Source organism: Mesitornis unicolor, unplaced genomic scaffold (assembly GCF_000695765.1).
Source record: "Mesitornis unicolor isolate BGI_N332 unplaced genomic scaffold, ASM69576v1 scaffold9653, whole genome shotgun sequence".
Lineage (NCBI taxonomy): Eukaryota > Metazoa > Chordata > Aves > Mesitornithiformes > Mesitornithidae > Mesitornis > Mesitornis unicolor.
The window spans coordinates 85424-99187 of NW_010175320.1; the positions used below are offsets into that span (position 1 = coordinate 85424).

At 38.9% G+C, this 13764-nt stretch overlaps 1 protein-coding gene across 1 annotated transcript in view; it reads left to right on the forward strand.

The window, feature by feature from the left end:
* LOC104538218 (actin-binding LIM protein 1-like) overlaps positions 1-13764 on the forward strand; it is a gene marked incomplete at its 3' end in the record, with an annotated part of 62826 nt that overhangs the window by 46232 nt on the left and 2830 nt on the right. The window contains exons 3-4 of the mRNA XM_010181340.1: positions 1229-1412; positions 3153-3262. Coding sequence (XP_010179642.1) covers positions 1229-1412; positions 3153-3262 — 294 coding nt within the window. The remainder of the gene's footprint in view (positions 1-1228; positions 1413-3152; positions 3263-13764) is intronic.

Consider the following 13764-nt stretch of genomic DNA (forward strand, 5'->3'; position numbering starts at 1 on the left):
GGGAAAGAGAATTGCGAAAGTAAAAGTAGAAGAATATGGGACATTAAATAGGTAGGTTCAAGCTCTTTGTTCAACCCAAGCTAAAGCAGAATTGTGAAATTCAGTCTCCCATGACACTTTATCTTCATAGGAGTTGGCTGTTCTGGGATGTGTTGCTTTCTGTGTTGACCAGAAATGCCAATGTAGCACTATGAATATTTTCTTAAAGAAAAACGGGCACTGGGTTGTGATGTCTTTTGGTTTGGCTGAATAAGCATTTAACAGTGAAAAACTGCCAAGTCACACAGATCCTACACTGGTCCTTCACCCTTTTACTGATACAATTATTTTTCTGAATAGAGTTATACATGGCCATAAATCTATATCCAAATAATAGAGTGGTTTATCTAATCCATGAAGTACAGAAAGTATAGTGTATAAAAGAGTAACACAAGACCAATGCAGATTAGGCACTCAAAGGTAACAGTAGTTCTTGGGGCATTACTTTGTTCAGAACACAAGTGGGGAACACTCTTTATTCCAATCTGCTTTATGCAGTGCACTGTTTTATAGTTGGGCAACTTATATCATGAAGTGTGTATGGTGGAGGCATGGCTACATTTTTAATGTTTGATTGTCTGCATTTTTTTCCTGCTATTTATGTCTAAATTAATACTTTAAAATTAACCTGAACATTTTAAATCATACTTTTAAAGCAAAACAAAAAGCATTAAGGTAGTGATGGTAGAGCAGCTCAGTGTTATCCAGGGACTGGAGAAGTTTATCTAAACCATACAACATTTCTAAAATATCCATTGTTTCAAGAAGACGCAGCACCTAGAAAGCTTTTTAAAATAAAGCACATACGTGCTTGAGGAAGAACGTATACTAGTGGATAAAGTACTAAAATCTGTTGTATTTATGGAATCATAGATTTTCTGCTGCTAATCTCAAGTCCCAGAAGTGAAAGCAAGATTGCATTGGTACAAATTACTCTGACACCTCCAGTCATCTAGTTAATCATGTTAGTGGAGGTCTTGGCAAGGACCAAGTACATGGAAGTTATGGTTATGTGGGTTCCTCCAAGAAAAGTCTTTATGACAAGCTTTCTTGTAGTCAGAGGATACCAACCATCTCCTGGGATGTCAAGGCCTGTAATGACAGGAGGAGAAAGCAAAAGCATAGATTGTTGCTCTCATCCTTAGTAGGCACATTTTTCCAATCTCTCTGTGTGTTTTTATTCTTCCAGTATGTGGCTGTGACTTGGCACAAGGAGGCTTTTTCATCAAGAATGGGGAATATCTTTGCACCTTGGATTACCAGCGCATGTATGGTACCCGCTGCAACGGTTGTGGGGACTTCGTGGAAGGCGAAGTGGTGACAGCTCTGGGAAAAACTTACCATCCAAGCTGCTTTGCCTGTACAGTTTGCAAGTAAGTGATCCCTTACCGTGTGACATCGTGTGAGTCCAGTACAAGTTAAACAGGAAGAAAGGTATCACCATGAGACACAATTCTCAAGACATATTTCTCCTTGAGAAGCATTTGGTTGGAAAAGTCTGACTTTGAGGGCCTTCAAAATACCACTCATTTATTTGGGGGACACAGCTTCTCTGTTACATATAATTCCCTGTTCTCAGAAGATTATTCTCATATATGAAAGAATTAAATATCAGGCTTACATGTTGAGATAATGGATGTGGGTTGAATTGAGCTCAAGTGATCAACCCAACTTGATGGGAGAAGTTAGGTAAAGCAGAATTCTGGATACTACAGTAGAGAAGTAATTCGGACTATAAGAACAGTTAAACAATTGAGAATATACTAGAAACTCATTTTCACATCATACGAGAACACATGGCTCTGAGACAGCTCTGATCCCCCTCTTCTTCACAAATACTATTTCATGTCCCCCGTAAGAGACCCAGTCTTCAGTTCTGCAGGGAATAAAATCTGAGTATTCATGTGGCAGACTTACCCTAATCTTTCATAGCTATCTCTGGTAAGTAGTTTAAGTACTTTGTCCTATAGCCTGATACATTTTTCAAGAACTTTTCTATTGAAAGTATTTTAATCTTTTTTCCATTTGGTATTAAACAGTGTATGAATTTACTGCATGTTGGTAATCATACCTATATGTTTCAGCTTTATTTCCCGAAGAGTGTGTGAAAGTAGGTGATACAGTACAAAAGATGGCATCCATTTTCTGTACATTGACTTGCATCAATCTTTTTATGTTGAATGAACAAAAGATAAGCTGTTGAATAGATTCATGAAATGCAATACTGCTGCTGATTTATTTATGGCCTACTAAGGAATGGCAGTAAAAATGTCTTAAACATCTTATTTTGTGGAAACAAGCAGATGTTCACTTGTTAAGCGCAGTTTTGGAGTGAGGTGTGGTGTAGCAGGGCCTATACTCAGCAGCTAAAGATACTTACTAAAGATTTGAACCTTCTCATTTTAGTGAAGTGCTCATACAAAATGTTGTTCATCCTCAATTTTATACACTGAATAAGACTTAGCAGTAATGCCAGCTTCTGCCTGACACACATTCTTAACATTTTGTTGGGTTCAGCAAATAATCTCAAACTTCACAGTGCATTCAGGCTTTACCTTTCTCCTAACATCACCTGCACAGGTAGCAATTACAGCGGTGGTTCTGTAATGTAGCTACCCATTTTAAAGCTCTAGGAGAGTTAATGTGAATAGCACTTCATTTTTTTTTTAACTGCTACATCCACTGTAATAAAGTAATATATTAATTGCTGAATGCAGATTAAATTAGTGTATTTATCAGTGACTAGCTCCACATTGCTCTGAGTTATCTTCTGTACTATTTGCTATTCAGAACATCATGCTGAGACCATCATAAACGTAGCTGTTGTGTCTAAGCAGATTTCACTGTCGTATACTCTTTAGATAAAGTATATCTGAAAACTTTTTTTTTTAACCAAAGTACAAGGCAAGCTCAACCTCTGCTCTGCTTGCCTCCACAAATTGGATTTCTTCCAGTGCCTGGCTTTGCCAAGGCCACATTGCAGAAACTATTAGGCCTGAGTTCCATAAAATATTGATTGCACTGGGGAAAGGCAGCAAACTGAAGGCATAGGGAACAGAGGAAATTTTCTGGCATAATCTTTGCTAAAATCAGTTTTCTCTTAAACTCTCCAGGCGTCCATTTCCACCAGGTGATCGAGTTACCTTTAATGGAAGGGACTGTCTCTGCCAGATGTGTGCTCAGCCAATGTCCTCCAGTCCGAAAGAGTTGTCTGCCTCAAGCAGTGAGTATGCCCTCTTCTTTCTGAAGCCTCTCGCTTTCCTGGGCTCATCAGCATTTCGTTGAAACTAAATGAATGCAATCTTTTGGAGTTTGTATTTTATTTTTCTTCACCTTTTTTATCCTTTTCCGCATGGAAAGTGTCTGGTGCTACAGGTGGGAAGAGGCACTTACACATTTCAATATGAATAACTTACTTTTCCCCAGTGATTGGATTTTTAATGGGCTGATTTTCTTTTATACGCACTGGAAAAGTATGTACTTGATGAAATCTGAGGTTTCAGACTTGATAGATTTCATTTTATTTTTCATGTATAATAGTACAAGTTTAAGTATTTAAGAGAGGACAAAATCAGAGGAAATTAATTTTCTTCTACTATTTAACACTTTAATTTAATTAAATTATCCTTTAAAAGGACTATTGCCAGGATTATGCCTCCAGTGGACTGATACCACAATGATACTGTGATCAGAACCTCAAGAAATCATTATGACAGAGAAAGCAAATTAAATGGGAAGGAGAGTATGAAGAAAGTTTGGGAGGGAAATTAACTTGGTTTGCTGTTGGGTTTTAATGCTTTTAAAAGATAATTTATAAATTACTGATATTATTCTCTGGTAGTTAATTTTTGAAATCTTTGGGGACTTCTGACTCTTTCTCTGGCTGCTGGATTGTACTCAGCACTCCAATCTGTGATGATTTAGCCAGTATAGTTGTATAATTCAAAATGGCTACACATTTCCTTTTGCCTCTAGGTAGTCTTCCACCAGTGCTGGTTTCTTTCAGGGAGCCGCTGTGTGTTTTGTGCTGCTACTTGGCTTTGAAAACCTCGGATTATAAAGTGCAATGCAAAGGCGAAGTTGGATAATGTTTTGTACTCAGCAGATGAGTTGAATGAATCTCAGGTTATCTGATTTGCCTGAGAACATGTAATCAGACACTTAGCAAAATGGAAAATGGGAGCCTTTTTTTTTCATCGTGCAGTTCTGTCTGCTAAGTGATAGTTTTGCATTATAACTGTAGATTTGGAGCTTAAAATACACAGACCTAACCAGTTATGGAAGAATTTAGGAACCTGAAAAAAGCCTTACAAAGTTTACCAACTAGCATATGAGGTACTTCAGGCACCCAGAGAATCCTTCTGAGATAAAGGGATGTGGAAATGTCTATTTCTTTGAGTTACTGATATTTAGGAGGCATAATTGACAAGGAACTACAAGGTAGAGGGACCTTGGGCAGTACTGATGTTCTTTTCCTGTGTGTCACAGCACTGGTTCCCAAACGACTGGTGTTCAGTGACAGAAGTATCTGGGTCACACTGCGTCTGGTTCTCAAAAAGTAGCACACTTGTCCAGCAGTGTGGCCACTTCCCAGACACATGTCCAGGTGCCTAGACCTTCATTTTTAAAAAGTACCATCCCAGGTTGCATTTCCTTTTGAGTACACAAGAGGTGTTGTGGAAGGTACAGCTGAGAGCAGAGCAGCTGTAGAGAGATCCCCCACACTCAGGGCAGACATGTGAGGTGGTGCCAGGAGTGTGCACTAGCGGAGCACAGACCAGCAGTCTTCTGGCTCAGGTATCATCTTTGGAATTCTGGAGACAACGTGTCTTTGAACACAGTTTAATGCGTTTCCTTCTTCCTCAGAGATTTTTCCCTTAGGCACTCCACTGCACTATTTCCACAATAAACCACTTCAGTAATAAGAATGTTTTGTTATTTCTTTACCTGAGATTGAGCCCTTTCTCTGTTGGTTCCTTGTCTGGGTGCTAATAAGGAAGTTCTAGCTATTTCTGATTACCTTTTTGCTGAAAGGTCGGATCATTTTAGTGATGTGCGTGAACTAATTAAGAAATCACATTTCAAATAAAAAGTGGACTTTCTAGATGGATAGGAAAACACGCCATATCCAAAAGATACTAGAACATTACAAACACCTAATGAGTTTTTCATTTGAAAAATTCATAATCTTTTAAAATGATGATGGAGACTTTCACAGTTTCCTTTTCTTCGGTGAAATAGATACTTGTCTTAGATGTGCCGAGATATCCAGTACTGACACAGTTTGGAAAGAAGGACAGGGAAGATGTATCGACTCCCCTTTCTTTGTAACAGTCTCTCCTGTGAGTCAGTAGCATTACAGTACAGCCAAGATGCGGACCAGAGTTTTCAAAATGGCAAGCGCTACATGTGCATAAATCTTTGGTACAGCTGTTCCCTGGCCAGCCGGCGTCCACGTGGAGATTTCACAATACTGGTTTGTATGTTTTTCCTTGTCTGATTTGTACATTATGTTCTGGTTCAAAGAATGTAAGTTCTCTAGGACAAATGCTTTCATGCCTATCAGTACAGAGTCTGACAGAGTTGGATCCTGGCTCACAACCGGGGATCTTAGCTCTATTGTGATATAAATAATAAGCTTAATGCTTAATGAACTTGTGGAGAAAGATATCTTTGTTAATTATTCAATAGCCTTATCTCTCCAAATAAGATGCAGTAAAGCTCCCAGTAAATATCTGAAACTTTCAGCAAGGTTTTTGGTAATGCTGAAGTAGAGCAGAGCCAACATACTTTACCTATTGACAAAAAAGATGGGTAGGAAAAAACAGGAATCATCTTTTGCCACACTGCCCAGAAAGTGGGTGGAAAATGAGATTGTTTTTGAAACAACAAAGCATTAGAATGGAGAAGCAGCAAACTTGCTTTGCAGTCCTCCTTCAAAGACTCTCTAATTCTTAATGCAGTTTTGCATTTGGGACGTAGCTATCCTTTCATCAAATAGAGATATAGGTGATTGCTGCCAGTATTCAGGAATACCGTCTGAGCTGATTTATAGGCATCACAAACTTCTCCTCTAGATGTTAGCTGAGTGGATTGAATGGATGCAAAATTCCTTTTAATTGTAGTTCTTGTGAAAAGTCTGCATCTAGGATTTGTAACTGTTTAGCTACATTTGACTCTGTTTTCATTGTTTCGTTCTTTATCCTTCTTTCCTGAGCAGTCTGAAAACTCCAAGTCCATGGGGAAGACTTAAAAAGTGAAAGGAAGGAGCTGGCTGGCTATTTGGAAGCAAGCTATCTGCAGTGATTTTTGGCTTTAAAGGGTGTTAAGCAACATCCAGCTCATGAGTTTGAGCTCATTCTTAGGAAATAGCCTACATTTTCACACTCTGTGTCCAAGCTACATAGTATATAGATATTGTACAAATACTTGGCACGGATGAGGATAGGCCTTAGTGTAAGACACTGAGCCCCATTTTGCATTATGGGGTACACATTCACAGTATCCATAAACAGTGAATGCACGGGGAAACTTAGGATCAGCAATTTTGGGTTTGAGCATGCATTTTAAAATACAATTTTAGAGATCCTGTGTATCATTTTGAACCTTAAGGGTTCATTTTTTTTTTGTGTACCCTAACAGAGATTTTTCTCATTTCAGAATTCCTGCTTTATCTGCTAAAGATACAGAAACATTCACATATTTCAGTGGCATTCAAGCCTGCATACCTGTGTTTAGGTACTGGAGGTTCAGTTGAGGATCTTGGGGACTTTACAGAAGGGGCTTGTGTAGCCCTATATCTCTTTTTTTTCAATTTACCATAGATTCAAGACATACCACAGACATCGTTGTGGTTTGATTTCAAACACTGTGATTTAAATCACTGATTTCAATTGTAGTTTACATAAGAACTCAGGAAACTTTGATTAGAATAGTTGATTGTAACCTTGGTTTACGTTTAGATTTTTAATTATAACAGGCTAATTGATAAGCATGAGGATACTCCAAATCTATAAACATTTACTTAAACTGTACCACTCTGCATAAATTCATCCTATTCTTTAACATCTATATTTTTTTTCCTAATGACAATTTTTTGGTCATGATTTATGTCAAGATCTAGTTGAATGGAAACCAAGAGTCATAAATGCATAAAATAGCATTGTGGATTTTTTTTTAGTTACAGAACCTAGCTGAAACCTGCTAGACACATGAAGGAAGTAAATGCATTAACATTTATTTTAATTCTGGAACTGCTGATTTGTCAAGGATCTGTAGCTTATTAAATTATTTATTTTGGATCGCCACATCCTTAAAGTTTTTAAAAGTGGCAGATCTTATCATACCTGAATTTGTTCGTAGACAGGAAAATGAGAGCAAGTTTCTTCTCTGTGTTTTCAGATCCCATTTAGATTTTTAAGTTTGATAAAATTAAAATTTAAAATTTTTGTTTTAAATTAAATCCTTGATTTTTAAATCAGGATTTAATTCTCCTTACTTTAATCTACATTTGATTGTAATAATGTTACAAGGTGAGTATATTTCTGAATTAAAATATTGAGCATATACTGGGTCTAAAATTTTACCCTGCCCCCCTTTTTAAGACTAAAATAAGCAAATCAACATGCACGAAGTGATACAAAATTCAGAGAAATTCTGCAAACCCAAGCACAGTTCCTTTCTGGTAAATGCCATTAGATTACACCTAAGAATATGCAGCTCTTCCCTTAATAAGTCCTTCCAATGCTGATGACCCATTTTTGTGATTACTCCAAGATGATTTATTCATTTGAAGGATGTTTGCAGTTTTTGAGGCATTTCCATAATTTTAATTGCTTACTTGGATACATTTTAGTCCTCACTTATGTTTCATAACAATGGTTAAATTACTTGAGTGGCCTCCATTTACTCAGCTATTTCTTATTTTGCGAGGAATGATATTTTCATTGCTGCTTTGTAATAGATTGCCTTAGATCCTTCTCTCTGTAAAGCATTTTTATAGACTAACCTTTGAGTGATAGAGACAGAGCAGCAACTGTATTGAAAATATAGTTGTGGCAGAGCAGGAGGTTTCTGAATTACGAGTTTTTGTCAGAAAACGTTCCTTCACAAAAATTACTGTTTATCAGGAAGGTGTTTTCAGTCCAGTTTGACCGTTTCTTCTGTATACTTTTGTGTTACGTGTCAATTGGACAGCAACAGTTGTGAATAGACTATACAAGTGTACTAAATAAGTATTGGTTCTTATTTGTCTAAGTGTAACCCCATCTTGAACTTGGAATCAAAACTTGTCCATCATCTTAGCTGTCACTTGAGAAGTACTGATCAAAAGGTAATTCCAGATGAAGTTGTAGAGGAAGTGCAAGGACTTGCTCAGTTCATGGATGCTGCACGAGGAGGCATCGCTAGCTCGGAAAACACAAATGTTGGAGATCTCCAGAGGTGAGAGTATCTGGGATTTGTCACGTTCAGAAAGCCTGTCAGGTCTTAAGTCAGGAACCAGTGGTCACTTTAAAAGAATGTTAGAAGTGAATTAGTTGTTAGCTAGACTTTAGTTTACCATGGGTTATCGTGGCATGAAAACCTTCCTAAATGTTGCTGTATGTTTCATTCCTATTGTTGGAGGTTGTATCCTGTCTGAATTACTTGTTTTCCAAGAGTAACAATTGAAAATTACCCAAAATAGTCTGCAGATGAAGAGACACAATGTGCTAGCCATGAGCTGGGTATTAAACAGTGAAGCTCGTTTGCTAACTGAGCAATTCTCTTGAGGTACTGTGAGCTGGGATTGTGAATTTGAATCCAGTTGGAACTGAGTACTGAAGTGTGGTAAAAGAATTAATAGGGTAAAGATTGGCCTCAGCTTAGATATACCTGGCTGTGGTTTATCCTTCAGAGTAGTCTTGCAGCTGGGAGTCTGGGAGTGCTAAGTGGGGAAAATAAATCTTTACCTTTCCTTTACAGAACTATTAAAAAAATCTTCAATTGTCCGTAGCACGTCTGCTCTTCTTCCTCCTCCTTCATTCACCCTTTGGTTTTCAATTCAGACACCTGCATGAAGGATTGGGTTGAAGAAGAGACTGAGGTTGATGTTACAGAAAAAGGCAAACTTGGTGGTATGTTGCTTGCAGGGACAATTTGCAGGAGTAAGAACTTAAAAGGTCAAGTGGTTTGTCCTCTTTTGGGAAGGAGGTGTGGAAAGATGTGGAAAGAAGGGAAATTCTGTTTCCTTTTCCTGTGTAGAAGGCTAACACAAATGATTACACCTATACAGAGTGGAAAAATAAAAACTTTTGATAAAATAATGTCGTGTTTACACACTAGAGTTGGTCAAGAGTGTTCATCTTTCCAAATCACTTTAAATTACATCAGATGATGAAAAAGCGATTTACAGTAATGATACAAGAAGTACATTAACCCCTTTTTTGAAAGACAAGTCAATGTTAGGCACTCACAGATGGTTAACAGGGACTTGTGTTGCAAGCAAAGAATGCCAGTTCATGCCATTGTGATTTCTTTCCATATTTAATCAACTAAAATAATATTGTTTTCTTTAAATATTTATTTTGAAAATATCAGTTTTTCCCAACTTGCCATTTACAATAAACTGTCAAAGCCATACTCCATTTCTCATGGGAAATTTATTTCCCTCCATTGTATGCACCCAGCCTCTTATTGTTAGATTTTAGGAGTACAAGGCTGCCCACATGGGTTTGTTTCGCCTTCAGCAAAAGGGCAATAGCGGATTTTGTCCTGACAAACATTTTCCATCCTTGCGTTGGCAAAGAGGAAGGGTCTGGCAGCAGATTTCATTGCAAAATTTAGTTATGTACTGAGACTTAAATCCTGGATGTAAAATTCCCTGTATTGTATGTCCTTCTCTGACTTCCAGAACTCATCACTGCCCTGGTGATCAAATGATTATCCTTTACACTTTGAAAGCGCTTATCGTCCTGTAAACAGACAAAGTGAGTTTGTATTTTAGCTTTGACAGGAATATCTTGATGATCTGGAAAAGCCTGTGTGATATTGTCAAAACTTTAAATTTTAAAACAAGGCTTTAAAAGGCATTGCCTGATCTGTGGTTAAAAGGTGACTGAGAAAAGACACTGATCTTCCTAACTCTATAAGAAATTATAGTTGCGCAACCTTCAAACTGCCACAGAAGAATTACTGGGATGTAAGTTGTTTTTCAAGGTGACTAAGAGCTATTTATAAGTCTACTAGAGATTTCTTCAGTGATAGTATTTGCCTCTTTTTTCACTTCCAAATCGCTGTTCCTCATAGCTTGCTCTTGAGGTCCAGCTACATTTGACAGTGTATTTCTTTCTAAGTCAAGTGAAAAATTGTTTGTTTCTTTTAAAAATTCAGATAATAATTAAACTCCTCATTATACCCTGTTTTCCTGTTTCAAAGCAGGAGCCTGCTGGTGCTGTCTTTATTAAACTAATTTATTTGTTTTATAGGGAGGGGAACGGTAACAAAAGGAGTGTAAAAAGGGTATTACTCCTGTGACTCTCGGGGGTTGTGGCAGCTTCAGACTTTATCTAGACCTGTGCTGCTGATAGCCATCAGGATTGAAAGGAACTTTTGGGTGATTTAAGGATGCATTGTTAAGTCAGACTGCAATTAGCTCTGTTTACAGAGATAACCCCACTATGAGCAGAGCTAGCATGCACATGTAAAACTCCTGCATGACTTTGCATAACCATATTCATTAGGACTAAAGCAGTTAAAGAGGATTTCCCTTTCATAAGTTATATGGGGTGAGCAGAGGATGTGAAATAAAGATATAGTTGCTAGTAAATTTTGAAAGCGATCCAAATGGGAGTGGGTGAAGTCAGATGCAGAGTGCTCAGGGTTAATACAGCTGTATCCGCTCTGAGCCCACTGCCTGTGCTGTGATCTGTGATCGGAGCTCCCTGCTATTGGCTGAGAGCAGGGGAGGGAGGCAAAGGAAGAAAATCTACCGCTTAATTTAGGCGGTGACGAATGGGTTGCTGTGCAGGATGTTTCACTCCTGGATGTCTGGGGTGATGCAGACACTAAAAAGGGAAACTCATTTTTGCATCGCATCTTTACAAGCAAGGTGTCGTCGATGGCAGCTCAGCCTGGCCTACATCTTTTAGCGAGGCTGCTTAAGGTGCTTGGAGGGTGGAGGTCTAAATCATATATAATACCATAGTTCTATACTGCTTTCCCTTGTCCTGTCCCCCCACTTTCCCATGCTTTTGGACTGGCTGACGCCACATCACAGCCCATTTGTCCAGGCACTGGCATTTGCTTTGTATCTGAACACATCAAAAGAGACACCCTTCTGGGCTGTTTCATTCCAGAGCTGTAGCTTAAATATGTTAGGAATTATCTTCAGATTGAGCAGGTCTAGCCAGAGTATGTGAAAGACACAACAGGTACGTTTCAGCATCTCGGGCAGAGAATTGTATAAGAAGCTTTTGCTTGGTTAAAAAACAGTGCTGTCAGCTAATGCTGTTATGAGAGAGTGAAATTCAGTTTTTATACACAATGCCTGAGCAAGTGGACATCGCTTGAGGAGGCTGCAGCTGCTGGCGTCACAGGCAGCCCAGGGAGGCTACATCACAATTTGGGTAACTGTATGTCCAGTGCTCTCAAATACAATCTTTTTTTTCCCCACTTCGGTGGATTTTGGGACAATACGTTGTTTTCCTGACATTCCTGAGTAACTTTCTAATGATTGGTTCCTTATTAGAGTCATACTGTAGTCCCTTTATTGAGAAATGACTGTCATACAGCTGAAGATTCTGAGCGTGGGCAAAACACTTATGAACATGTGATACTTCCCATTTCTTTTGAGAATGAGTGCCATGGAATGACTGGTCTTAAGTCTTCCTTCAGTTCAGATGTAGTTTCCCATAGTGTTTTTTGTGGTATGCTTTTCTTTAGATCATAAGTGCCTATAGGAATGGTGCTGCTCACTGCATTTTAACCAGTACTCTGCACTTTCTTCCTCCTCCTCTGTGTTACACTGGCACAGCTGACTGTGTGGATGTCAAAGGAATGGGAGTAGGGAAGAATCTGGACTGTATGACACAAAGCACAAGAAAGCTCAAGGTCAGGGGGTGCAGTCTGTCAGACCCAGGTGTGAAACCAGAGAGAACCGTGCTGGGAACTGTTGCACAAGATTTTGGGAAGGTTTTTCAGATTTTTTAGGACAAGTCTGCTCTGGCATATGTTTGTGGGCCACTAGTCTTACCTCCTGGCCCTTTTATTTGCAGCATGTGCTGGTTATAGGTTAGACCGCTGCAGATTGTGCTTAGTGTGATACCGAAATCCTGCCTGCATATGCTGTGTGCTGATGACATTCAGCCAAAGGTTTTAATGTGCCTCATGCAGGCCTGAGATCATAAATGGCTTTTATTTGTAGAATTTGGATGAACAAATGGTCTTTTCTTAGCCCAGCCTTATTTGGTTTCTATTTTAGGACATAATGGTAATTGCTAGCTTTACATGTATATACCCAACTGTTTTGCCAGAGTTACAATCAGGTTTAGTTAAAAGCCATCTCAGCCTAATAAGACAGTACTGGGCTATTAGATTACTTTTTGATTCTAGACATTCAACATATCTGTGATATTAGCAGATTGAAAATAATGATGTTAATTTACTCTTGCAAAACACTTCCAGGAACCCAGAAAGAGTAAGTAAACGTCTTTGTTGCTATAGAATAACAAAAGAATGTTATCAACCCCTTGTATCACACTTGAGAACAAACGTAAGTGCGGTAACTCTACCTTTTGGCTTACAAGAAGCAATTAAGCAGGTAGAGATACTTCATGGTTCCCCACATTCTCCGTGTAACTGGTTTTGATACCAATAAAGATAAAAATACTGGACTAGGAAGACCTTTTGTGTAAGGCAATTTTTCTGTTCTGACTGCTTCAGAAATTCAGTTAGAAGCAAAACTAAGTGCTTTAAAAATCTCTTTCTTGGTTCCATATCTGAGAAATTTCAAGAAGCTTCTTGGATAAAGCTGGAAAAAGCATGGAAAATAGAGCAAAATTTTTTGAGGGGTTAATGTAACAGGGAATGTATCACAGTTTGGCAGGACCCCACGTCAGGAATGTGGTAGCTGGCACACCAGGAAGAAGCAGTTGTGCTAGGAAGCTGAGAAATGGGTTTTAAATGCTGTTTAAAGCTGTAGTTCAGCACTCACTGAGGCTGGAGGAAAGGTCCAATTTGTTGTCACAATCATAAGGCGAATTACATGGCTTCAGGTTTAGTATAAGGTAACGCAGGCTGAAGGGGACCTCAGGAGATGATGTAGTATCCTCCTAAAACCAAAGGCAACACCAGCATACCAAAGCCATCCTGACAGATGTTTGCTTGTCCCTTCCTCAGCCCCATGCTGGAAGTCCCAGAGCCCCCCTCCATGACCTGTTCCAGCCTTTGCTGTCGCTGCAGAGTGGCGTGGAGCCTTGAGCTGGCACGGAAGAGCAGAGGGATCTGTTTCATGCTGTCAGTCCTTGTCATTTCATGATTTCCATTAGTAACGTTTGTCCTCTAGAGCAAAGTCCTGGTATTAGGACATCTCAGGGCTGCTTTTCAAGTCCAAGTTATGTCAACAGTCTGTGACTTGCATTTTATCACAAGATACTGTGGTATTCAGTCCCTTTTTTAAAGGGATTTGAAGAGAAGAATGCTAACAAAGGGGTCTGTGCTGCAAGTGGTGACCTGGATAGCAGGAAT